The following is a 25,911-nucleotide window of genomic DNA, read 5'->3' on the forward strand; positions in this document are numbered from 1 at the left end:
TAAAAAATCACAAAAAAATAAATAAACAGATATTTTATTTATTTATTTTGAGTTTTCCTTGTAATTGTTGACGTATAAATTTAGTCATCTCAAGGAGGACATCAAGCTAATTGGTCTAACCATGGGTCATTCTAAAGTCTTCCCTATTGTTCATTATTTGTCAGTGTTTTCAGACTTGGATAATGTGTCGAATCACCACAATCATGTTTCTCATATTGTTTCATTAAAACATTTATATTCAAAATGTCCTTTTTTATATACGACGGTACAGTACATTTATTATTGTTGTTAGCATAGCAATTAACAATTAGCACGTACACTTGAACGTCCGCACATTTGTTAAATTGTTTCGGTTTTTGTTTGTTTGCTTTTTTTTTTGTCAAATGAGTGATGTTCATTTGACAATATATACATATAAGGCAAAAAAGTTAAAACAAACAGCTATTGTAATTGATATAAAACTCACTCGAAAGTTGATTTTCGAGGACGCTGGAACCGGGAAGTCGAACACGGAAGCTGTCATCATTTATTTCCGCTGCCGTAAATAGGCCGTAAACTATTATAAAAGTAATTCTTTAGTTAATAAATAATTTAATCGTGGTGGATGTTTTAGTCATTTAAAAGTCGTTTTAAACAAATGCTACACTGAAAGGTCACTAATTACCAACCCAAAGTTACGAGACGGCGCAAATATTACTACGCACTACATGCGATGTAAGACGCGCAGCATTTACAGTAATCACGAATTAACCTATACCCACACACGTTTAAAAAGCAAAGTAAATAAATTATTTCCAGATGTATATACACGCTTAACAAATGAATACATTTTGTAAACCTCAACAATTCAATAATGAAACAAGCTGTACAAAAATGGAAGTTTACCAACCTGAATGACAAGGTCCGGTGTAGGTGAATGTGTGCCGTCTTCCTCCAGCGAGGAACTCATATCCCCCACGCAACCCAAAAATTGGATTAAGAAAATACTCTTAATAAAATTAAGTAGAACAAAAGTTGTTGATCAAACTCTTTCGTCGGCAGCAGAGATTTTGGCGTCCCTGCGACCCCTGATCTGGTCCAGCGGTTGTCATGACGACCTCACATAAATCCTGGGTGGGGGTCGTTGCTAAGGTAACTGAGCGTTGTTTGACTATTGCCCTGGCAGCCTCTGCTCGGACTGGATTCCTCAAGGGTTAATGATCACAATACCACGTTATGCCATTTGATTCTTTTATTTCTCAAGTCCAAAAGCATAAAAATTACCACAGATGACGAGGGACACTTTGAAAATAAATGCATAAAAATTACACAAGGGGATTAATATCAGTTGTAGGAGAATGAACGTGTGGCTTATCATAAAGCGTAATTTTCAAAAATGCTGTTGTAATGAAAAACATTAGATCGGAATCTTACAGGAATAAAGTAATTTGTTTGATGTATTTCGAAAAAGGCAGAATAAATAGAGTACATTTTAGTCGTATTTTTTGAGAAAAAAAGTACAACCTTACTATACAAAGTCATAATTGGAGAAGAATTAAGCTGTATTTAAAAAAATTAATTGTTCGTTTTGACTTGTTTCTCCTGTTGAGGAAATAGATGAAAGTGCAGTGGCAACTTTGGCTCTCCTTGCCCACATGCGAGGGCATAACAGTACCTAGTATTGCTTCAAGCGGCAGCGTGTCTGACACACGCAAAGCCAAAAATGGACCAAGCGACTGTTCGTCACTGGAAAAACTCATACAGTTGGTGCATTTGTCCAGGCACCACTGCTTGTAACTAAACCACCACAAAGCTCTCGCTCCTCTACCCATCACGTGACGTCACCTACGTGTCGTCTCCGGGGAAGACGCGAGGCCAGTTGGAGGGGTCGAGGAAGATGGTGGATACGCCGCTGTAGAACCAGAGTCTGGGCAGAACGCCCTCCACCTCCCAGGTGTCGGAAGCCCGGTTGTACACCTCCACCTCCACGCCGTAGTCACCCTCCATGCCCTTCCAGTGACCACCCGTCACGTAAAGCCTCCCGTCCAGCGACACCAGTCCGCCGTTCTCGTGCAGCATGTGGAGCAGCTGGATCTACGGAGGAAGAAGACGAGTCGCGCTATGATGATATCGCCCTAGAAGAGCCTTTACAGTGTTTTTGTGGGTTATATGTTTCCAAAACGGATCACAAAAGAAGAGATGAAATCCCAAAAATGCCCCATCAAATCATATCCTTTTGTCAAAAGCGAGCCCATTAGCTTAATGCTAACATAAAATGTGAAACGTTATAGAAGGGATAGCAGCAACACATCCAAACGTACGTAGCATAGAGCAAATGTGATGAAATATGTCACAATTCATCTCAAAACTGATGAAGGGTGACTGCCGGGGGACAAAATTGATTGTCATCATCAGTATTCTATTTTAATCATCTAATATACAATATTACATAGAGAATATAATAAATAATTATATTTCTCAAAATAATGGAATATTTCAAAAATGAATTTTAGACAAACTCCTGCTGGGATATCCGAATGAAAATTCTACAGGTCATTTTCGTAGAAATAAATGGTGTATATTTCAATCATTTCTGGTTAAGTGCTAGCATGCGCAATATAGCGATGCTCCACTGTCTTGTTCGTGAGCTGGCACCTTCTGCCACATGTTAGCATCGGGGTCGTAGGAGTAGACTTTCTTAGTGTTGTCAGCCAGCAGGTAGATGTTTCCCTCCATGCACACCGAGCAAGGAGATGAAAGGTACTTGGGGATGAATGGGGAGCAGATACTCATCCAGCTGTCTGGGGGGGAAAAAAAAAAAAAACAAACTAAAGGATGCACATGTCACCTTTCTGCCGCTTGTGTGAAAACGCAAGTAAATAATGAAAAGTCCCCTCAAATGACCTTGCGTGTCCTCACCTATGACGGGGTTGTAGCACTGCATGGTCAAGGGGTTGTACTTGACGGCACAGGAGCCGATAACGTAGAGCTTTCCCTGGCACGCCGTACACGTGAAGTTGGTCACGTACTTGACGGCGGGACACGTAGCGGTCCAGGTGTTGTGGTACGGGTCGTAACGCTCCACCTCCACGCGGGTCAACGTCGTACCTGAATATGCGCACACAAGGAAAAGATCGGAATTGGACCAAATTATCCAGGAAGTGAACATGCGGAGCTTGGGTAAGACTATTGGGATACTCACAAAAAGTGAAATACATGTTGGCAATTGGGACACCCACAGGAAGTTGAAAACGTGGAGAGAAAAAAAATACGGGCAGTTTGTCCATTTTCTCACTTACCTCCAATGACGTAAATCTCTCCGTTGAGCGTGGCCGATGAGTGATTGGTGCGAGGTCGGAGCATGGGCGCCACTGTGACCCACCGCCCCTCCTTGGTGATGTACTTCCATGTCTCCGTGGTGGACCAGGTGTTGGTGTTGGAGCCCCGCGAGCCGCCTACGGGGGAGACATTTTGTTTGAGCGCTAAAATGACGCCAACGCAGGCAGCCAGAGGGACGGATGTTCACCTGTGACGTAGACGTCATTATTCAGCGACAACATAGAAAAGCCCCATTTGTTGGGGTTGGGGAAATTCGGGAGCTCATGCCACTGTTCTGGAAAGACAACAAATGTGGGCATATATTTTGGGACACAAAATATATTAAGTTGCAGCAAAAGCTTTGGGACAAGTCCAGGAAGTTAAAAGGGGGGTGAGGGGGGAGAATGGGAATATGGGCTAAAGTATTGGGACGTATAGCCGTAAATGAGGGAAAGTGGCCTGAAAAGCTGGGACGCCATTCAAACTTATTAAAATGTAGAAATGGACAAATGTATCAGCACAAGAAGTGAAATTTAAAAAAAAAAATTGGAGTTAGGACTATAGTACAGGGACACACAAAGTAGCCTTGAAAGTCACCAGAAAAAACGGTAAACTGCCTCAAATTGAGACGGGGGATTTATTTGAGTCCTTAAGGAGTGCTCGTACTTGTCTTGGTGTTGTAGAAGGCGCAGTTCCTGGGCTGAGCTCTGCGCTCTCTCGCTCTCGCTCGCTCGCCATCCTCGTCGTCCGAATCGTCGTCAGAGTCGTCATCCAGGGAGCGACCCCCCATGACGAAGAGGACTTCCTGCAAGTTGGGCTGTGGACTTTGGCCGTCCGCAGTGCCCGCGCACTCCGGAGCCAAATGCATTGTCTACGAAATAAATATGCGAATAATAATTACAAATGAAAAGCCACATTTGTCAGTCAGTCAGGTAAAAATCACGAAAATGATTGACTTTGGCACTACTAATATGTAGCGACCAAGTGCATTAGAAATAAAATCTATTGTTGAAATGTCGACATGACAATACTAGCAACCTAGCATTTAACCCACAGGTGTCAAACTCAAGGCCCGGGGGCCAGATGTGGCCCGCCACATCATTTTAAGTGGCCGGCATAAGCAAATCAAAGATGACAACTTCCACGATGCCTGCTAAAATATGCACCAAAATGTCAAATTTTCATGTCATGAATCAGTGACATATTGTCAGCATTTTCTTGTTAGCAAACCCCTCATTACAGTTACTTGAACAATAAATGAATAAAACATTATTTTTGACTTGTTTATACAGTTTCAGTCATCACGGCCCTTCAAGGGAAACGGTAATTGTAATGTGGCCCGCGACAAAAATGAGTTTGACACCCCTGATTTAACCCCTTCAGGGACAGCGGTTACGACAGTGGACAGCTTATCGTGTTATCAGGTTACAGGGTGCATGAAAGGGTTAATATGTCTGAACCTCCATGTGGACCTTCTCCAACACCTCCCTGCAGCCATCCGAGGATTGCACCAGAGGGTCCTGCATCAGCGTCCCTCTCAGGTAATCCCGATCGAGCAGCTCCAGTCTGCACAGGCCCAGAAGCTCCGGCATATGGGCCAAACGTGGCTCCTGCCGGTGCCCGACCCACCTGAGCACGGCCTCCACGCGAGTACGCTCGCATCGGATCTGGAGGCCGTCGTGGCTCAGGCAGGAGACCAGGCGGTTTTTCTCCTGGAGTAAGAACTCCTCGCTCATCTGGACGGCCTCAAAGTTCTCTAAGAGGAAGGCCCGCGCCTTGGCCACCACCTCAGGGCAACCGTGGATCTCGCCGAACTCCAGGATGCCCAGGCAATTGGTAGCGCCGATCTGATGCTGGAGGTAGCGCGTGCACACAGCGCGGACCGTCTGGAACTGCAGCCGGCTGGAGGTGCGGATCAGACCCTCCACGTTGCTCTGGTTGATGGTCAGCTTGCCCGTGTAGGCGAAGTCCAGCAGACAGCCCAGTATATCCGGGTCGACTTCTTGGAGCTCCACACGGGCCGCGATGCTCTCGACGAAGTCACCCGAAAACATGCTTCCGAAGTAGGCGCTGCAGAGGGCCAGGACCCCTCGGTGGCACGGGAAGTCACGGCCCCCGGCGCTCAGCGTCACGTCCACCATCTTGGGCTGAGAGCACAGAGAGCGCAGGCCCTCCAGTATGGTCTGCGGGTGCGACGGCAGACAGAAGTCAAGGTCGTCCACGTTGCGCACCATTCTCAACGGCGAGGAAATAAATCAAGAAGAAGAGGGAACTCACAGCCGCATCAAGTCATTCACCTGAAAGGCAAAGTAAACCATAATGTTTGAAAGGTTACAATTAACGTAGCGTCCATGCTAATTTCCGTTAGCTCTCGATGGCATGTTGCATCATGTTAGCATTAAGCTAGTAGAGTGTTGTTCTTAAATTATCTGAAAAAAATCTGCAAATTTCCCCAGTGTGGGACAAATAAAGGTTATCTTATCTTATCTTAAATTATATCGTTTGGTTGAACATTTTGGGGTTTTAATACACTTGGTTTGGTTCTCATGTTTACGGTAAACTTCTACTGGGAGCGAAAAACAACTTGTAGCAAGCAGGCTTTTGCCAATTTTATAGGACTGTGCAAGCAACAGTCTTCTTTCAGTTTCCTCAAAATTTCTTATCAACACGAGTGAGTACATGCAAAATACTTTGTAAAAATAACTTTCATGGTATTTTATGGATCTCGAAAGTATCCTCACAATCGGGGATTACCGTAAATATTTCAAATGAACCCACTTGAGGAACTACTCCAAACTTGTATCTACCCGACATACGGCTCCACGTGGTTATGTCAACAACACCAAAGAAAACGAAAACCAAGGTCTCAATGTGCATGAAAAAGCAAGTTTCCTCATTATAAAATGTAATCAGACTCACCGGGGCGACTCATCCTACGATAGCGCTTTTTGTTTGCAAATCAGCATGAGAGAAGGCGAACGTTGTGCCCAGTCACTAGGACGCTGGCAGCCTCGCGTTGTGCTGCCTTTGGGTTATTTTGGGCTGAGACTGACAAGTGACGCCAAGGGCTGAAGTCAGATTCCAAACAACGTGCAGCTGCTGTCACACACACCAATACACACACACTGACACATTGCAGGGCAAGCTCAAATGACCTAAAAGACAAGCGATGGCCCGGCTTTGCTCATGTGCACATTTGATCATTTATTGCCTCTCACCATGAAAAACAAACTGCTAAATTCAGTATAAGCACAGTAGCTTCTAGGTCGGGCTCATTAGCAAGAGTTTAGTTGCAATAAAGACATCTAAAACCTTCTAAAACAGTGGTGTCAAACTCATTTTTGTCGTGGGCCACATTGTCGTTACGGTTTCTCTTGGAGGACCGTTTTGCATTTTGGGAAACCATACAAATGTTTCATCACCTCCACATATTACATACAGAGCGCACAACAAATTGATGAATAACTAGTTTTAAAATCAGAAGTCAAGAAAAATGACTGTTATTGCGGATTACATATGACAATTTGAAATTTTGGTTCCGACTTCAGCAAGCATCATAGAACTTGACATGCTTGATTTGCTTTTGCGGGCCGCTAGAAATGATGTGGCGGGCCAGATCTAGACCCCCGGGCCTTGACTTTGACACCTGTGTTCGAAAAAGGTTCTATAATCAGCCCCAGTGTATTTGTGCCCGGGCAGTTGCATGTTCGCCAACTCATTGATCCTGGAGGGCAAAGCCATGTTTAATGTTAAAGAAATGAATTTGGCGCCATCTGGTGGCATCTGTAAGCAATTCCGAATTAAACGAGTTTGAATGTGTTAAGGAGAGGAATGCTCAGAGAGAATGAGCGCTCAAAAAAAAAAAACCTGGAGGAACTACTCAAAATCAAAAATCTCCGCCTCCTTCTCCTTCCAAAAGGCAAAGCTGCGGTCGATGTATTGGCATATTTCCTCATTGCTGAAGCAGGAAATGTCGGTCCCGACGTAGAGCGAGCCCTCATCCGGCGTGGGTGTCTGCACGATGACTTTGGGGAGCGGCCGAATCTCTGGAAGCTGACGCGTCTCCGCCTCTGCCTCGGCAGTGACCCGCTCACACCCGGCTGTCGCCCCGCCGAAAAACTTGAGCTTCAGGTCCTCGAAGCCGTCCTTCCACTCGCGGTCTCCGGCCGCAATGTCCTGGAGGACGGCTTTGTGGAAGTCGCGCACCAGCTCCCAGGGGAAGCTGCCGACGTGGTCGAAGACCTCGAAGCACAGCAGGTGCCTCATCTTGCGCTCGTCCACCGGCAGGTCCAGCTCGAGGATGTGGAAGTAGCCCAGCATGAAGAGGTCCAGCGTCAACTTGTCGTACTCCAGCGGCACGCCATCCATGCGTGGGAGGAACTGCTCCGGGGAGTAGAGGGCTTGCTGCCTGTGAAGCCTAAAAAGAATAATACCGCATTGGCCCGAATATAAGACGGTATTTTTCGCATTGAAATAAAACTGAAAAAGTTGGGATCGTCTTATATTCGGGGTCTAGACATTATACCCATTCACGACGCTAGATGGCGCCAGAGATCATTGAAGCGAATGCTGACCTTGACTCCCCGGGACAAAGCGAACCCCTGTCATGAAGAATAAAAATAAAAATAGCGCTAGCGAGAAGAAGAAAAATAAAAAACAGCGGTGAGAAAGAAGAGAGAAGAAAATAATAGAAGAGATAACACAAAATGGAGAAACGTAGCGACAATCTGGAGAAAAGTGGGTCGAAGATCGGCCAGGTTAACCGGCAGCTGAGGAGAAGTTATGATGTCATTTACATTTCAAAAACCAGAAGCCATTCATTTACGAATGTGATTGCACTTTAGTTTACATATTTAAATGTTCGGATATTAAGATTTGAATGAAGCAAAATAACATGCTTTCTCTCTCAAATATATTGTTAGAATCATTTGTTTCAGATGTACTGTCATGATTTTCTGTATAAAAATTTATTTGGTGTTCAAAAAGTCTTTTTTCAAATTTGAGTCTTGAAAAAGAGGGGGGTCGTCTTATAATCAGGGCCGTCTTATATTCGGGCCAATACGGTAGTTAAAAAAAAAACAAAAAACACTTTGGGCTGAGTCTAAATGCTGCATTTAATTTTGATGAACACCACATGATGTCAACTACAGTTTGAGGATGTTCCAAGGATGGACCTCAGAGGTGCCTACCGCTGGTTCGCCACCCAAAATAGACAAACTCTGGCTCAGAAGATGGAAGTCATCCGGTTAGTGAATAAATATTTCCGAGCCTACCGTCGTATCTGTCGCGACGGCACGCTGGAGATCATCCTCCTCCAGTTGCCCAACATCTTGTTGACAGCGCTCCTCTGTTTGAAAAAGTGGCCCAAGGAGCTGTTCATCATCTTGTCCCGGTCGCTCTCCTCGCCGCCTGCACCATCAGAGTCGCAACTCTTCTTCCTCTCGGCGGCGTCTTTGTTCTTGAGCGTCACCGCGTAGGCCGACTTTTTCCAGTGTCCCAGGAAGAGCACCACGATGCGCTCTTTCCTGAGACTTGTGCTCTCCACCACTTCCGGGGCCTTCTCCTCTGGATCCGGAGCTAGAGTCGAGGCTTCTTCTTCATCGTCATTCTTGTTCTGCATCTCGAAATTGGACTTGAGCGTCCTCACCGACACGCCGAAGCGCTCGATCTCGTCCTCGATCCTCTGGCGCCGGCCCCTGGTGGAGTTCTGGCGGTCGGGCGCTTGCGAGAAGACGCTGGCCAGCTGGCTGTCGGGCATCTTGCAGTGCGGCTGTTCGGCCAAGTCGCTCATGAGCAGAGACATGCTCATGATGATGCCCGAGATGCGGCCGCACCAGCCGGGCAGCAGCGGCGGCCGTCCGGCCGGGTCGGCGAAGCGGGCGTGGGCGCTGATGTTGACGATGGCCGCCGGCAGGATGTGGCGCAGCTCCTCGGCCAGCCGCGCCAGCTCCGGCTCGTAGCCCTCGCCGGCGGTGCGGCGCAGAGTGAGGCTGGCGATCTTCTGCTCCAGGTAGGCCAGGTCGTGCTCGGTCAGGAGTTCGCCCGACGGACCCAGGATGGCGTTGTGGGCCTGCGAGTAGCGCCAGTTGACTCTGGACAAGCTCCGGCCATTCTCCTTGAACAGATGAACAAAAGAGTCGCGTTGCAAGAATTGGGGGGTACGTTACATGCCGCCCGCCGCACACCTTTCATGAAATTTAGGGATATTCAAAGCTTGAAATATTTTTTGTGCAGCAGCTTTGCAAAGTGATGACTTCATTTGAGGAGGAACTTTCTATTTTGTGGCCCCTTTGTTTTGTTTGTTTTCCAGCCCATCATGCTATCAGGTTGCAGGTTATCATTCCTGGTGCATGAAAGGGTTAAATAAACAATAATATACCATATTTTCCACACTAAAAGGCGCACTGGGTTATGAGGCGCACCTTCAATGAATGGCCTGTTTTGTCATTTTTTTCATATATTGGGCACAGCGGGCGTTATAAGACGCAATCTATAATGCATCCACGGAGCTACGCTCAAGGAAACACCAACAGAACGATCAGATGTCAGTAAAAACGCATTTCATAAAGCAGCGACACAGTTCACTTAACCAACAACAAGTTATAACATTGACTCGTTAACGTTGAACCCGGATCGCCTTAAGTTTGAACTGTGTGTTGTTAGCATGTCTCGAGCAAGGAGCCATTTTGGGGTCGAAATATTACCGTAATGACCATACACAAGGCGCATCGGATTTGAAGGCGCGCTGTCAGCTTTGAAGAAAATGGAAGGCTTTTAGGTGTGCCTTTTAGTGCGGAAAATACGGTAACAATATAACAGATCGCAACAGGATCACGAGTTTTTGTTTCGCGGCTGGCGTTACCTTCAACCTTTGGTCCTCCTCGTCCAGCAGTCGGGCCTGCAGCTGCCTCACCATCACCTGCCGCTTCCACTCGGCGATGGGCCGGCCCTTCTCGTCGTGACTGGGCACCAGGTAGTCCATGTCGGCCAGGTTGGCCTCCTCGGTGGGCAAGACCACCATCTTACTCTGCGACGGGCAACGGTGGGAAGTCACCAAGTACATTGTACCGTCCGTACATGTCAATCTAAGATCCACCACCAATATGAATGCTGAATGACAAATCTAAGATAAGGCAGCCGCGCTTACGGCTTGTCCGGTGAAGACACCCGAAAGGGACGACTGTTTGAGTGACACGATGGGCTTCATGTCGCCAAGGAGCTTTCTGTCGGCGAGGAGTTTGTTGGCGTCGGGTGGAGTCCTCTTTGGCCGATGCAGACCTTGAATCACTGAACACAACGACGTCCGTGCCGTCTCGTCACCTCCTCCTCCGCTTTGCCAAAACCTTTCGTAAACGTACCAGAAGTGGCCGTTTGAATCTTCTCGATGCGCGGGATGATGCTCTTGGAAGACCGCGGGTACCTGGCCGCCACCGTCTCCTCGCTCTCGGGTTGCTGATTGGGGAAGATGAAGAGGATGCGATGTTTTTGGGTTGTTTTCAGAGTTTCTTTTGACGTGTGCAAATGACAAAAGCACCTTCAAGGTGTCCATGACGGTCACGGCCGTCTTCATGGCGTCTTCCTGTGTTGATGGGACGGCGGTGACCTGGTTGCATCAGAAAAAACAACAACATTCATACGCTTATCCTCAGTAGGGTTCCGGGTGAGCTGGGTCACCCTTCCCAGCAGTGACTTGTCTTCATGAACCTCCTCAATTCACAATATTATTGCTCGGCATCAAGGTGGCGCAAGATGGTGCCAAAGCAATAAAAATATTGCTGAACCTGTCGGCCTGAGCACAAAAACAGCAAATGTAACTTTTTTTTTTTCCCCACTTGTGTGACCAGTCCTTTGACTCCTCTTGCCAGGCACCTTCCTGTGCTTGTAAGGCAGGACGCGCATGTTCCATGCGATGCGTGACGAGTATCCGTGTCACTCTCAAGTTGCCTTTAAGGCTTAACACAAGTAGCATATATAAACACAACAAATTGACACTCCAGTGGTTCAAACAAACAATGGTCGTTCGAAAGTCCGACTTGACAGCGAGCGTGGCCGCTTTAGAGTGCCTCATTGACGTGGCATTCCGGTGGGATATATTCCAGCCACCGGAGTCTTGAAGTGAATACATTTTCGTGGCTCAAACATGTAGTTATGTGTACGTAGAAAGATGCTAGAAGAAGCAGCCTCCATTTTTTCAAGACTGTTAGCCTGACAGCAGGGAGGGGTGTGGTTTCAGCGCATTTGGCAGACACGCCCACAATTTAAGAGACTGGAGACACTTGATTGATTTTTCAGATTTTTAAAGCCTCTCTTGATATGTGTAGACTTGATTTTTTTTTGTAATCACTCAAATTTGGCAAGGTTGTTAACGACACATCTCTGTGTCAAATTTCCTTGACATGTGGTACCTATTTTCACTTCACAGGGAATTTAAAAATCGTCTTTATTAACCCCCAGGAAGAGGAAATTCCCCAACATGTTTTTGCATTTCATTATCCTGACATATCCACTACAAACAAAACAATTTATATGATAAATGGAAAAAAAAATAAAATCAGACGACAGGACTATAAAGGAAACCATGCATGGCGGTTGCGTTGAAAAATTTACACTGTCCTCGTGTGCACCGCGGACAACACGCCGTATCGCATTCCGCCTCCGAGCGCATCGTGGGTCCACATCAAAGTCAAAAAATCGGAGGCCGGGCCTCGCCGCTTCCGACAGCTTCCCCGAAGTTGTGCAATCACCGAGAGATAAACAAGGAGAAAAAGAAGAAGGGAGGAGGAAGAGGAGGAAAAGGAGGAGGTGGTGCTTCCTGGGTGACCCTTTCTCGTAACAGTTCAACGTCCCTGTGCGTGCCTTTAATTGGACCCAGTGGCAGCCAGCATTTGGTTTTCATCAACGCCACCTCTCAGCTGCTCCACACACACACACACACACACACACACACACACACACACACACACACACACACACACACACACACACACACACACACATTATCAAAGGCTCCGATCACAACACATCAAGAGTTCACAACCTTGCACTGCGCTCCAGTTCACTCCTGCCAGTGCTTGTAACAAACTTGGACTATTTTTCCCCCCCATCTTTTTTCCCCTTGCTACATAGAGACGTGGGGGATGTACACACACACGCACATGCACACACTGTTCACAAGCACGCACTCGCACACAAAGCTGCGGGTTTCAGTATCTCGCGAGTTCACACTCTGGTTTCTGAGTAGTCTATTTCCCTCATTCACAGGGGCACCGAGTGCAAACACCAGCTATGTGAACCACTGTAGTGACGCCCGACGGACTGTATGTTTTCATGCGGTTTATCTTTAGCGCGCTCGCTGGATGAATTTTGACAGTTTGAATTAATTACCGCGCGCCTTCAGTATAGCACGTTGGGGCGGTCAAAAATTTTCAGTGGGTTGCACGAAGAGTAGTTGTTCTTCGCAGAGGATTAAGAATCTATACCTACTGTTAGTTTATCTGTCTACATATGTTGGTCCACAGGTTGGTTTTTAAAATGCGCCTTTTAGAGAGTTATTACACCGCGACAGATTATGTCCATTAGCCCGTCAATGGATGGGCATGGACATCAAATTTTTTTGCTAGCATTAAGCTATCTGCGGCATTCCTAAGGCAACGTTGTTTGAAATACACATAATATAGTAATGAACTTGAAATTATAAATGAGAGTAAATTGTGAACTATCTGGCAATCTGAAACCTCTTTTTAAAATAATTTTTAATATTGTTCTGACAAACTGCTACTTTTTGGGCAGTGAATTGAGCACACTTCACTGCATTTCGAAGCACCGATGAATATGGACCATATCACCGTATTATGAGATCACCCCTGTCTCAATAGTGCAATAATATTGTTTGGCAAATTACAATGCGATTCTTCCGCCTGTTAATTAATGGCCGGCGGATTAAAAAAAAAAAAAGGCCAGCTACGCATCTTGACAAAGTTTCAACAAGGTAAAAATGGACCGACCTGGATGTCAGCGGTTCAGCATGGCTGCGCGTTGAGGATGTGGCAGCGGGAGGGCTGGTTCAACACCGACAGCGTTTGCGCTATGGCTCGAGGGCCCGTAAACAATAAAGCCGATGGAGGACAGTGTGAATAATTGAAGGGGGAAGGGATTGGGTGGCTGCTAATGTGAACGGCGCACTGGCACGCAGCAGGTATCAGCGGAAGCCTTCGAAAAGAGAAATTTTATCCCGTCGTATCCTGATGATTTTTTTTTTCCCCCTCCCGTTGAATGGAGCGAACGCTCAGCTGGAGAGGACTCGTGAAAGGCGGGAGTGGAAAGACAATGTGACACCGTCACGCCTGATAAGAGGCTTCAACAACAAGAAGGCACCTGCGGATGACGTTGTCAGCGAGTTGGATCTTGCTACCATTCCCGTTGTGTCTCATTCGCGTCGCTTTTTTAACTTCCTGCTTCTACAGCAACCCCCTTTAGATGACAAACTTGTTGTGGGTGAAACAATTGTTTGCTCGACGGTTTGCTGCCAATCTATTTTGTCTCCGGTGCTTCACTTTGTTACGTCTTTCTTGAACCGCTACCCATTTAGGCAACAAACTAGTTGGGCCTAAAACAATTTTGCCCTCTACCAGTTGCTCCCAATCTGTTCTGTCTGTTACATCACTTTGGCTTCCAGCTTCTACCCGCTTAGGCGACGAATAAATTGGTCCTGAAACAATTGCGCCCTACTGGCTGCTCCCAATACATTCTGTCTCCATTGCATTTCTTGAGCCTGTAAGAACGATGCTCTCTACTCGGTGCTGCCAATCCACAATGCCTCCCTCAACTTGTGTTAACTTCCTGCTTTCACAGCAAACCACACATGCGGCAAACTAGCCGGGCCTGAACCAATTTCCCCCCTCTACTGATTGATGCCAATTCTCAATGCTTCACGTTATTACCTTCCTGTTGGGGCTTAACCAATTGCTTTTGCCAGTTGCTGCCAAACCATTCACATGAATTCAATTTGTTAACTTCCGCCTCTCTATTTAAGCAACAAACTTATTCGGACCGGGAAAAAAAACTGCTGTTGACCCTTTGCAGCCAATCCAACTCGTCACCTTCGATTTACTCTGTTGTCTCAACGGGCAGCTCTAGCGCCAGGAAGTTGGCAAACTTATACGAACTGAAATATCGGCGTCCTCTACTTGTTCCTAAGAACCCGCGATGCCTTCATTGCCTCACTCAGTTCACTTCCCGCTTCCACAGCAGCCCATCGAGGCGCCTCGACAAACTGAACTAATGTATCATCTCTTGTGTTTACTGTTTATCTGTCTGCAGCTGCTTCGGCACTGCCAAATGAGGAGCGCCGGTTGTACTTCCGCCTCGTAGCGAGTCATCCAAACATGACGTGTAGCCCCTCTTGCGCCCCCTTTCACGCGAGGGAAACGAGCTGGACCGAGCCTCCGCTTTGAAGATGCCTGCAGAGATGTAATTAAAGCTCAGCTGATCTCCAGTATGAGGAGGATCCAGCTCAAGAGTCTTCCTTTGAATCTTGCTCCTTAGTGGGATTAAGTTGCCAGTTGCTGGCGCGGAGACGGCGCAAAGTGTGAAACCAAACCCCGCGGATCTCCTAACAAGACCTCGAGGCCTTACACCTGAGAAGAGTGGGGCGAAAGCTGAGAGGACCCCTCGGCCGACGGCGGGTTGCCAGAGTCTGCGCTAATTACCCCGCCATTGTTCTGAGGGCGGTGAGGCACGCATCCCGTCGAAACAAGTGCAGCTGCGCTGCTTCTTCTTGACTTATTGCCGGCTCCCGTTGGCCCGGCCGATGATGCGGGTGGTCCGCCGAGACACCTGGGAGGCTTTAAGGTCTGTCGGCGGACAACATTCCCTGATTACTACGCCGCCCTTTGATCGCATGTCGGGGGGGTCGTAAATCAAGAAGATGCGGTACAAACTGGCTGAGCTAGTGCTTTTAAACTCTTTTTTTAAAAAAAGTTTTCTTTGTTTATTATTCAAGACCTTTATAAAAAGTACACTGGAACCTCCCTCCGTACATGGTTCAAATGAAACCCAGTGATCTCCGATCCCTTGATGCTGAGCCCCCACGCCCCCAACTTCGTTTCTAATTCCATGCTTTTTACCCCATAAATTTGTCCTTTTATAGCACAGTTCACAAAAAGTTAAAGGGATATTGGGGCTTTGAATCAACAGAAAATGGGCGATGACCTTTTTCCAGTAAAGGTCAACTTCATTGGATCTCTCAACTTTCAACACACATATCCGACTGTTTCCCTTCGTGCGTAACTTGCTGTTCCTTCCCAACGACAAATGGAAATGTCCAAGGACGACCACCGTGGTGCCTTTCTGTGACTCTTCCAGTCACTCTATTTCAACCGGCTGATGATATACAGCTCAGTGTCCACTCGGGGAGGATTCCAGATACATCCTCCGTAAGTACTCACGCGGGACCGATAGCACTCAAGCAAGAGGGCTGGAGACATCAAAAGCTAGTAAGCGCATTCTCCAACTTTCACAATAAAATTGCCAAATTCAGAGATAGTATGTCGTCCGATATGAGTTTAATTCACTCAGACATACGTATGCGCATGCAAGAGAGTCACAATTGCTCTGGAACCCGCAATCACGCTGTTGTTCTTTGCAGAGGATAAAGAATAGATGCCCGTGAGTAATGTTATATTCTCAATATGTTGTTCCGCTGTTGGTGTCAAAACATCCACAGCTTACTGGATTACAACACGGCGACGCTGATGCCATTTGTTGACCCATCTGTTTTGGATTGATTGTTCACATCAATCTAAATGGACTCAATGAAAGCAAAGCTAGGTAATTGTTTGAAATGCAGATGTAATACATTAGTTTTATGTCTTGATGACAGCAAACTTCAACTGGCAGTGGCATTAAACCGCTTGAAGTCTCTTTTTTGAAGAATTGTTCACTATCTGCCAAATTTCTGTTTGTTGTGAAGGAAGTTGAGTTCATTGCCACCAAACAAGGCTCAAATGTGGTCGCAACTCAAAAGGGGCAAGGTAACACTGTCCGTGCATTATTTCCTTTGTGAAATTTGTTTCGAAATCCTGTTCAGGCACACAATGGAAGCCCTGAGATGTTTTTTGCCTAAAACAAAAGTCCGCTTGGTCCAAGTTCTAGGCACACCAGCGCTTTCATTTCCCAGCCAACAAAGCCGAGTGACCTCAGTGTCACAAATGGAGAAAATGATTGTGCGAGACGCTTCCAGATGTTTCACTTTTACCCCATACCACCCCCGCAACCCCCCACCGCCGACCACGCCAAGAAGCAGATGGTCAGCGCCGAACCAGAGGCACTAGCACGCTCGAGGAGGCCATCTTACGAGATTCTCGTGGGATCGCAGGTATTTGGCGCACAGGTGGTGTCCGTTGTAGTGGGCCAGCTGGGTAGGCGTGAACCCGTCCATATCTTTGTCAGAGGGGTCGGCCCGGCTGGCCAGCAGCCGTTCGCAGCACTGAAATATGCAGAGATCATTTACAGCTGCATTTACAATTTTCTTTTTTAATTATCAATTGTGTCCTCCTCAGACATTTTGTACATTTTTCTCATTATTGGAAGGGGCAATCTTTTTGGTTGTGGTCCAGTTAGTGGGTGGAATTTGTTTAAAAAAAAATTTAAGACCAGTGTCTTTTAGGTTTACAAGTCTTACACAGTGTTGACACATTTTGAACCCTCTGGAAGCGATTTATGGGAAAACAAAGCTCAAAATAATGATTGGTGTACAATCATTCTAGAGCAGTTTGTTTGTTTGGGTAATATAAGTGAAGAGGTCACAAGGGTTAAGATGAAAAGCCAACCTCCATCTCTCCGTTCTCGGCGGCGTCGTGTAATGGCGTCCCGCCCCACAAATCCTTCAGGATCTTTGCCCCGGCACCAAGCAGCCGTTCCAAGACACATGACTGTCCCCTGCTGGCGGCAAAGTGCAGCGCGGTGGCACCGTCCCCGTCCTGGCAGGATGGGTTCACGTCGGTGTGGGTCAACTTGGCATTTTTTTGGGGGGGAGGTGATGAAAGAGAAAGCAGGGAATTGGAATATTTGTAGAAATTGTGTGGGAATGCTTAAGAGATGAAGATGAAATGAAACGCTGGGGAATTCAGGAAATTATCGACAAGACGTTGCGCCATCAAAGTCGATGTGAACTCACCAGCCAGGCCACCACACGGATGTGGCCCATGTGCGAGGCGGCGTGCAGGCAAGTCATGCCGTCGTGCGCCCTCACGTGCACGTCGGCTTCGCAACCCTTTACCAGGTACTCGGCCACGTTCACGTGGCCCTCCTGGCACGCCAAGTAGAGCGCTGTGGTGCCTGTGGACATCTGCCTGTTCACGCACCTGAAAGGAATGTCACAGGCTCTTCACATTTTGCTATGCACTGGTCTTATTCCTAATAAACGACGACGTTCATTTTTTTCCCCCACTCAAAATTCTCCACATCACGACAACGTGAAATACATTTTCTAAGGATTTTTGGGATGAGCTTTTTTTTTTTTTTTTTTTTTTAGCAAATTTAGTAAAGAGAATAAATAATTTTCCAAAATGGATTAAGTTCCAACAGCAGTCACATTTTTTCACTTTTTATGCACAAATTTGCAAACATTTGAAAATCGACTTCTTTGTTTTTATTATAGGGTGTAGTGTCAAGAATTTGGAGGGGGAAAGAGAATTTTTTTTCTATTGTGGAAAAAGGCTCCAACATGGAAAAAGTGAGGCACTGTCAATACTTTGTATGCATTGTATATTAATGTTTTCCCCACATTATCTTTTTAAATACATTTGCAAGTGTTTCAAAAACTGTTTTCATGTTGTGATTATGAGCATTGAGGGGGAAAAAAAGTTTCCATTTTGGCATAAAAGCAGTAACATAAAATATGGAATAAGTGAAGCACTGTGAATACTTTCTGGATTCCGGGATATTTTTTAATGAATTTGTACAAACTTCAAATTAACTTTTTTCTTTTTTGTTATCATATGGTGCCGTGTGTAGAATTTAATTGTGAAAAAAAGCCAATTTATTCTATTTTGGAATAAGACTAACAACATGGTGGAAAAAGTGAAGCAGTTTGCATACCTTCTGAATGCACTGTAAGATCCTTCACCCCACATTATGTTGTATTATTTTTAAAACATTTGCAAAAAATCTTCAGGCTTTAACAGAAGAAAATGTCGAAAATGTAAAGCGCTGTGAAATTTGCGGCAGCGCCGGACGTGTGACCCCCATGATGAACAGACCTCGGCGCGTGGCCAACAAGCAGCTCCACGCAGTCGAGGTGCCCGTTGAAGGCGGCGTAGTGAGCTGCCACGGCTCCGCACTCGGTCTCCGCTTCCTCCATCGCCGGGCCTCCGACGGACAGCAGCCAGCGGACCGCCTCCGCACAGCCGAAGCGGGCAGCCAGGTGCAGTGCAGTGGCACCGGCGGCATCCCGGTCCTACGTGCACGCACAAAGAGCACTCGTATTGAACCTAATGTTTGTGTTTTCCTTGAACGTAAGGTACATAAAAGATCATTTCAAGTGCCTTGTACCTATCAGAGTTGATGTATTCATAAACAGACACGTTTGACTTTCCAATTAACCTAAAACAAGTCATTTCATGAACAGACAATTCAAGTCTGATTGAACCCATGGCTCACCTCCACGCTGCATCCCGCCTCTTCCAGGAGCCACCTCAGCTCCCTCACGTGTCCTGTGGCCGCCGCGTCGTGGGCCGGCGTGGCCCCGTTGGCGGCCCGGGCGTCGGGTGGCAGGCCGTGCTCACTCACCAGAAAGCGGAGGCACTCCAGGCGGCCGCAGCGGGCGGCGTGGTGCACGGGGCCGGCGCCTTGAGCGTCCACGGCGGGCGAGAGAAGACCGCGAGACGTCAGTTCCCGCAGCGCGTGCAGGTCGCCCGCTCGGATGGCCTGGTGGAGGACCATGCTTTTAGTTTTGGGAACCGTCGAGCTCTTCAGAGTGTCAACGTGTCATTGTGTCCTCCTACCGTTGTGGAAAAGTGACACCCGAGAGGTCGCCAGCTGGCCAGCGTGGCTGCAAAGGGGCAGCCGAGCCAGCAGCCGCTGGGAAAGGTAAGGAAAGACTGCCGAGATGCTTTTGTGTGGCGCTGAGCACATGCTGACCCGTGACTCAAGCCAGAGGGGTAGCACGGTGCCGCTGAATGGAAATGCCATTATTCCATTTAAAAAACAAATAAAAAAGGAAAAACATATCTCCCCTTTAATCATTAATTTCCAGTCATTGAAAGCATTTAGAAAAAAAAAAAACAAGACGGAGATATTCATATTTGATTGCAAAATACAAAAATCGAGGGCGACAAACACTTTCTACTACGTACTGTGACACATCCTCTGCCTATTTCCCACGTATAGATCCTCCATTCGAGTGTGAGGTACCTGAATTTGTCTGAACATCAGACTTTCACCATGCCGGCATTTCTCTCCTTCATAATCGATGCAACAAGTCGAGATTTAGCGCCTAATCTTATCTTCAACTCAAAAACTGTGCTGATCTCAAAACTGAGCGATGATATGCCGCCAACTACAAGGCGAGGCAGCTTTATTGAGATAGCACATTTCATACACAAGGTAAGTCCATGTGGTTGACAAAATTAAAAATGCAACATCTAAAGGTTTTCAGAAAGAAGTTAATTTAATCGATTTAAAAGCAAAGAAGGAAAAAGCACCGGTAGCTTATTAAAATTAGTCAAAGAATGTACAGTACCAGTACAAGATTTATTTGTTGTACAGTATGATTGAATGACTTGTTTACTTATTCGGTTTACATGATATAATTTTGTTGCTGTTGAACTGATGCATTAGTATTCATAATTTCTCAGGGCAAAGCAGTATATGAGATGAATGAATGGATGCTGACAGGTAAAATTTTGTTGCAAATGCAAATGAAAATGTTTTTTTTTTTTAAAAAGGGCCATTGTGCATTGTTTGCATAAAAATAATAAAATATGTTTTGAAAGTGTGCCTGCCTGCCTGCCTGTGTGATCAAGGGGGCTTTATTGGCTCTGCTCCAGTAGCTTGACAGCCTCTTGGAGGTCTTCCACGGCGACGTCCACGTCCTCTCTGCTGGTCCTGTGGCCCACGCTCAGCCGTAGGGCGTTGGACGCCACTTCGGGGGTCACGCCGCAGCTCAGGAGGATGGGGGAAGGCCTGACGGACCGCACACAGAGTGGTGGCGTGAGTCAATCCCAAATAGGGATGCGCGTTGGATTTCAGATTGACTGTTGTCAAATAGCATTGAATTACTGTAATTGGAGTTAGTTCTGTTTTATCCTAACTGGAGTCGACAGTATGACGTCTTCATTTGTACTGAACCACACTGTATTGCAACTGGAGAGAATCATCTCAAAATTGGACTGACCAGTATCATTACATCAGTTTGAAATCATGCTCATTTTTTTTAAAGAAGCAGAGTAGAAGAGCCCATCGAACTAAACGGGAAAATTTCCGGTCCTTCACCAGCCAAGCCGGGAGGGTGTTAAGTGGGCCCCCGAAGCTACGTCACCTGTCTCCGTGGTCTGAATGGCAGGCGGCGCCCACGCTGGCCAGCAGCTTCTTGCAGTGGGACAAAACTCGCCAGCCTGAGGCAGAACGGAACGAGCATTCTTTTTTTTCTTTTTTTTTTAATTAAATGATCCCAAAGCAGATCAAAGATAAGGAGGCTGTCGAGCGGACACCTTGTAAGCCTGGACCCAGGATGGACACGTTACAAGTGTTGGGCAAGCGATCAGAACCCTGGAAATGGTTGTTGAAGTGCAGCTTGTCTTTGAAGACGGCCTGCCAGGGGAACACGCAAACATACTTAAATGAATGGAACTGTCATTAATCCATTCAAATAAAATAAATTCCTTTGTGACATGATTATAATTTTTTTTAATTATGCAAATTACACTGATGCAATTTGTTGTGATGCCAGTTGTGAGGCGGGTTGAGTTCGCTGCCCCCATTAAAAGACAAAACTTTTTCAATTGTATCATCATCATCTGCTTATCCTATAAGCAAATCTGAAATTGGAATTTAGTGTTTAAAAAAAAAGATCTGAGATTTGAAGACCATATCTAAACTAACCTTGAGACGTGCCTCCAGGTATTCTCTTACGTCCAGCATGTGACGCTCGTAATCAGACAGCCGATCTGTCACCAGTTCAGCAGCCTAGTAGGGACACACACACACACAAAAAAGGGAACAAACAAAATAATATCATACGACAAAAACAAAGGTTACTACTACTTAATAACATTTAGGAAGTCATTTGGGTGCCTTTATAGGTGATCATGACTTCAGTTCAGAGAGAAGTACAGCTAACGGAGCTCAGCATAGATGGATGGAAAGAAAGTGCGATGATCAATTGAATAATAAATACAGTAGTGCCATGAATTAAATATCCCTGACAAATTCATTTTGATGAGGATAAGATCAAGATGTAAGTTGGCAAAAGTCAAATTGTTTTTGAGTAATGAAACGGACGTTAGACAAAAGTGGGCGAATCCGCCTATCAAAGTTGAAAATTATCAAATTCTATATTAATATTACATAATTGCCGGTAATCATTTTCACCTGGTGAACTTTTTGTGCTGCCTCACTATGTGAAAGTTTGTTTGAAAAAAACAAAACATGCACACACACTCACAGCTTTTACTTTATATTTTACAAAGAAATGGGCCATCTTTTATTTGCAATCTTCCTGTTTTTTCCCGACATCTCAAAATGTTTTGCACTGATTAGGGGGCACTGGGCTGAAAAAAAATAATATTTCACAGGGAGTAAGTACATAATTGGAAAAAAAAAAGTTGAGTTTCACTGCCTGAATACATACCTTTCCCAGTCCAGCAATCATTGGTGTGTTTTCTGTGCTGCCATGTTAAAAACAAAGACATTGATTAATTTACCAGTATGGCTCTATGAATACAGTGGTACCTCGACTTATGAGTTTTCCGCATCTGATTTTTTTTTTTTTTTGTCTCGAGTTGCGATCAAAAAATTTGACAACATTTAAAAGGTAAAGCAAAGAGAAATGTATCCAGTGGATTTCACCAAACCACGTTACTTTCCCAAAATCCGTGTCAAAGCTATATTAGCGCTTCACTAGCTTTGATTTTGCTGTAGTTGCTACCCTTTAAGCAACGGACATTTATAAACAAAAGGCACCGCTGTACTCGTGTATTCGTGTATTTTCATTGCCTCATCAATGAAAATATATTACAGTATGATACCCAGGTCGAAAGTTCCTCTCCTGCCCGCCGCCAAATAGCATGGAATAGAGTGGCGTTTTCACCCCGAGGCCGCTCACATAAAGCGCACCGATGCGAGGCCCGTAAAACTAAAGAAAAAAAAAACATTCAAATAAAAATTCATTATCAGCTGATTGTTGCTTCATGAAAAAAAAAAAAACGTTCAAACGCTACCTCTACCTTATGACCCACGATGGTGAGGTAATCCACACCCAGCTCCTTGACGTCCACTGGGATCTTCCCCAAGGCTTGAGCGGCGTCCGTGTGGATGAGGACACGCGCGCGCCCATCCTGTTGCCTCAGTGAGCGGACACGCTGCGAGATCTCGCGGATGGGCTGACATAGGAATGGATGGAATATATAAGGAGAGTGCTCGTTTAATTTTGGCTAAGGGTCCTTGAAAGTTTTTGTGCATCCGGTTATAATCAAACTTTAGAGAGCACTTTTTTCATACGTAAAAATGAAACTCAAAGTGCTGATACACATGTCCACTGAATTCCGTGTTGACTGGTTGAACAGGTGTCTGCAGTAAAAAAAATAATTCAGACTTTCCAACCCTGGAATTTGCCCCAAATTGCTGCCAAAAACAGACAACGTGTCTGTTTGTGGATTTTTGTGGAGCTGGTCCCAGGGACTCATTTTTTTCGTTAATTTTGACTCCTAAAGTTGCCCCAGAATAGCTTCTTCAAAGTTAAACGGGCAACATCCCACGTCCAAAATTATTGGACGTGGGATTTGAGAATTTTTTTTTTGTACGTCCTGTTACGATACATGTTTAGGGAAACGAGTAATGTTTTATTTACTTTCGAGCTCTGGAATTCACCCAAAACGTTGCAGGGTATTTATTTATTTATTTTAAGCTATGGAATTTGCACCAAAACGGGTTGATTTACAGCAAACCTGTTGAATTCTGGACATGGGTCCTTGAGGCTTTTTGCCCAATTTTGTGTTGATTGGTAGAACCGGTGTCTTTGAAGCCAACTTCTTTTCTTACCATGATGATGCCCGTCTCATTGTTGGCCAGCATGATAGACACCAGGCAGGTGTTGGGGCGCACGGCGGCGACCACGTCATCTGCCTCCACACGGCCCGTTGTCTTGGAAACCGGCACACAGGTAAAATCTGCAATAGGACATTCTCGTAAATCTGATGCAAAAAGCAAAGGCGATTAACGGTCAAGGTGGAAACGGAGGGGATTGGATTCTTCTTGGTCCGCTTATATCCAAGAGGCTGCGGTTCAGTTCTGAACGTCAACAAAGACAATTAGATTTGGTTGTTGCTGTCCTCGTACCCACTTTGCCTTCTCTCTTCAGATGCTCGGCCACCAGTTTAACCGAGTCGTGCTCCACATCGGAGGCGATTATGTGCGGCTGGCTTCCGTCGTCTCCTTTTCTGGCGTCTCGTTGGCTCTTCCAGAAATGCTCGACGGCGGTGTGGAGCACCATGTTGTTGGACTGGAATGAGTTCCATTTTTGTTTACTTTTCAGTTTTCTAAAACGCCAGCGGGGAACGTCTCGGCATTACCTCGGTTCCGCCCGAGGTGAAAATGATGTCCTCGGAGTTGCCTCCGATCATTCTTGCCACATTCTCCCTGGACTGAGTAATAATGGCCTTCGCGGTCAAGCCTTACAAAAGCAAATTACTATGAGAGAATGCAACAAAGTATGTTGGAGGAGAGAAACATCGAAAACATTCAGGATAGGAGGCCCTTGTAAACCGGAGTTGACCGGTCTAGCTGAATGAGCTTTTCCACTTTGAAATGAGAATACTTTTAATCTGTTGAGAATAGATTTGGCCTTGAAAGAGCTAAGCAGTTTGAAGTTGTAATGTTTTATATGATGTTTTCAATGACCTTAAAATTACAGTCTCAGCAAACGTAGCCTCACCTGCAACATAGCTGCTACTCGGGTTTCCCCAGGCGTCCCGCATGGCGTCGTAGGTGGCCCGGATCACTTCGGGCGCCACTGGCGTCGTCGCATTGTAGTCCATGTATATGCTAAATCAAAATGCTTATTAGCAATTAGCATTTGCAGTGATGTTGACACATGTAGCAGTTTTTAACCTCCCACCTGTTGTGGCTTTTTTCGGCATTATCAAACTCTCTTCTATGTCCGGGCATTACGTCAGTATTGCATTGACAGGACATCTCCTGGGGAGAAAGCACTTTTAACTATCCACCCATCCATTGAGACGTAGATGGATTGTTGAGAGATGCTGAAAAGCTGAACTGAAACACATGACTTTCAATAATCACGTTTTTGCGTTATGAGCACGGTCACAAATCAATTCAACTCCTATCTCAAAGCAGCCCCACTGAAATAGAAATCAATTTGAAATCCTCGATAGAGCGGGGGGTGGGGGGGTGAACGCTGGACCGCAATGAGAAACGCGAATTTCACGTACCGCTCCAATATGGCTGGAGTAAACGAACACACGTAATCGGAGCGCGCCACGTTCAAGATGCATTCAGGAAAGGAAGTCGAGACAAAACATCATCTCTGATACATTAAACCAAAAAATTGGACAAAACAATTATTTTGACCTACGAGCCGATTTAAAATCGCATTAAAACGTGTTTACAACATATATAAATTCAGAATACGTGTGTGTCAAATAATGTGTCGATGACGCATTGTAAAACTGAAACAAAAGAAGTAAAAGTAACAAAAAGGCATAGCCGAGATATGGTGTGAAAGTGGCACGACAACTCAATTCGCGAAAAATGTTAGCTCCAATTGACATGTTTTAAACGAGTTTTACCGGTGGCTACACTTGGTGACGTAAAGCGAGTTGGACTTGTACCTGCTAGCACAATTTTGGCCATTCGACAAGCGTACCGTATATTCAATGTAGACGAGCCGTGGCAGGTTTATATGCTCATCTTCGTGTCTGACCTTGTCAAGTGATGTCAAGTTGTCCCAGAGATACTTTTACTGCGTCTCGCTCCACTCGCGTCAATCATCTGCTAGCAAAGCGAAAGCAGAGGGGTTTGAGTGCCTCTACTTGGGTTGCCAGGTTTGACGGATTCAGCCAAGCCGTTTTTAAATTATTATTTTTTTATAACCACCACACACCTTTTGATTTAATCAATATGTTTGTATTCGAAATGAGCGGTGTATAATCCTTTAGAAACAGAATAATGAGAAAACGATGTACGTAGCCGTGGGATTGGGCGTTAATGTCTGAACCTGGCAACTTACATAAATGAAATACTGTACTTTATTGCCGGGTTTGATAAATAAGATAAACTTAGTACATGTAATACTAGAGGTACTGTACCGCTACTAGTATTTATATCAGTAGTTTTTTAATTAAATAAAACCATATCCGAATAAGTTTAAATTCCTAA

At 45.6% G+C, this 25,911-nt stretch overlaps 3 protein-coding genes across 4 annotated transcripts; all 3 read right to left on the reverse strand.

The window, feature by feature from the left end:
• Positions 1–1,230: 1,230 nt before the first annotated feature.
• klhl30 (kelch-like family member 30) lies at positions 1,231–5,581 on the reverse strand. Its single transcript, XM_086115451.1, has 7 exons — positions 4,758–5,581; positions 3,964–4,168; positions 3,506–3,592; positions 3,279–3,434; positions 2,899–3,087; positions 2,635–2,780; positions 1,231–2,073 (listed from the first exon to the last, which is right to left on the reverse strand). Exons 1-7 carry the CDS (start codon positions 5,529–5,531, stop codon positions 1,825–1,827), a joined length of 1,806 nt encoding a protein of 601 aa, XP_085971577.1. The 5' UTR covers positions 5,532–5,581; the 3' UTR covers positions 1,231–1,824.
• Positions 5,582–7,165: 1,584 nt separating this feature from the next.
• On the reverse strand, positions 7,166–19,239 carry espnla (espin like a). The gene is made up of 11 exons (XM_086115449.1): positions 18,958–19,239; positions 18,558–18,754; positions 17,474–17,660; positions 17,127–17,309; positions 16,652–16,783; positions 10,832–10,900; positions 10,656–10,749; positions 10,445–10,584; positions 10,160–10,324; positions 8,571–9,412; positions 7,166–7,714 (listed from the first exon to the last, which is right to left on the reverse strand). Exons 1-11 carry the CDS (start codon positions 19,237–19,239, stop codon positions 7,174–7,176), a joined length of 2,832 nt encoding a protein of 943 aa, XP_085971575.1. The 3' UTR covers positions 7,166–7,173.
• Positions 19,240–19,945: 706 nt separating this feature from the next.
• Positions 19,946–25,570, reverse strand: scly (selenocysteine lyase). 2 transcript variants are annotated; one of them, XM_086115453.1, is made up of 13 exons: positions 25,457–25,570; positions 24,632–24,711; positions 24,449–24,558; positions 24,087–24,187; positions 23,854–24,016; positions 23,557–23,684; positions 22,743–22,898; positions 22,545–22,651; positions 22,148–22,184; positions 21,400–21,483; positions 21,009–21,108; positions 20,837–20,912; positions 19,946–20,481 (listed from the first exon to the last, which is right to left on the reverse strand). In XM_086115453.1, exons 2-13 carry the CDS (start codon positions 24,706–24,708, stop codon positions 20,328–20,330), a joined length of 1,293 nt encoding a protein of 430 aa, XP_085971579.1. In that variant the 5' UTR covers positions 24,709–24,711; positions 25,457–25,570; the 3' UTR covers positions 19,946–20,327. The 2 variants fall into 2 exon arrangements, with proteins under 2 accessions (XP_085971579.1, XP_085971578.1); XM_086115452.1 differs by having other exon boundaries at positions 25,400–25,549.
• Between the last annotated feature and the right edge of the window lie 341 nt (positions 25,571–25,911).

Source organism: Hippocampus guttulatus, chromosome 7, assembly GCF_054856545.1.
Source record: "Hippocampus guttulatus isolate MCC_2025c chromosome 7, RoL_Hgut_1.0, whole genome shotgun sequence".
NCBI classification, from domain to species: Eukaryota; Metazoa; Chordata; class Actinopteri; order Syngnathiformes; family Syngnathidae; genus Hippocampus; species Hippocampus guttulatus.

Excerpts from the sequence above, each read along its gene's own strand:
- klhl30 (XM_086115451.1), bottom strand. The coding sequence starts at position 5,531 with ATGGTGCGCAACGTGGACGACCTTGACTTCTGTCTGCCGTCGCACCCG. Across the intron at positions 4,169-4,757 it reads TGGAGAAGGTCCACATGGAG|ACAATGCATTTGGCTCCGGA; the intron begins GTTCAGACATAT and ends TTTATTTCGTAG. Across the intron at positions 3,593-3,963 it reads CTTCTACAACACCAAGACAA|AACAGTGGCATGAGCTCCCG; the intron begins GTACGAGCACTC and ends TTGTCTTTCCAG.
- scly (XM_086115453.1), bottom strand. The coding sequence starts at position 24,708 with ATGTCCTGTCAATGCAATACTGACGTAATGCCCGGACATAGAAGAGAG. Across the intron at positions 23,685-23,853 it reads GAAGAGAGAAGGCAAAGTGG|ATTTTACCTGTGTGCCGGTT; the intron begins GTACGAGGACAG and ends GTCCTATTGCAG. Across the intron at positions 22,652-22,742 it reads TCACCATCGTGGGTCATAAG|TTTTACGGGCCTCGCATCGG; the intron begins GTAGAGGTAGCG and ends TTTTTTCTTTAG.
- espnla (XM_086115449.1), bottom strand. The coding sequence starts at position 19,239 with ATGGTCCTCCACCAGGCCATCCGAGCGGGCGACCTGCACGCGCTGCGG. Across the intron at positions 10,585-10,655 it reads GATTCAAACGGCCACTTCTG|TGATTCAAGGTCTGCATCGG; the intron begins GTACGTTTACGA and ends CGTTGTGTTCAG. Across the intron at positions 7,715-8,570 it reads CCGTCGCGACAGATACGACG|GCTTCACAGGCAGCAAGCCC; the intron begins GTAGGCTCGGAA and ends TATTCTTTTTAG.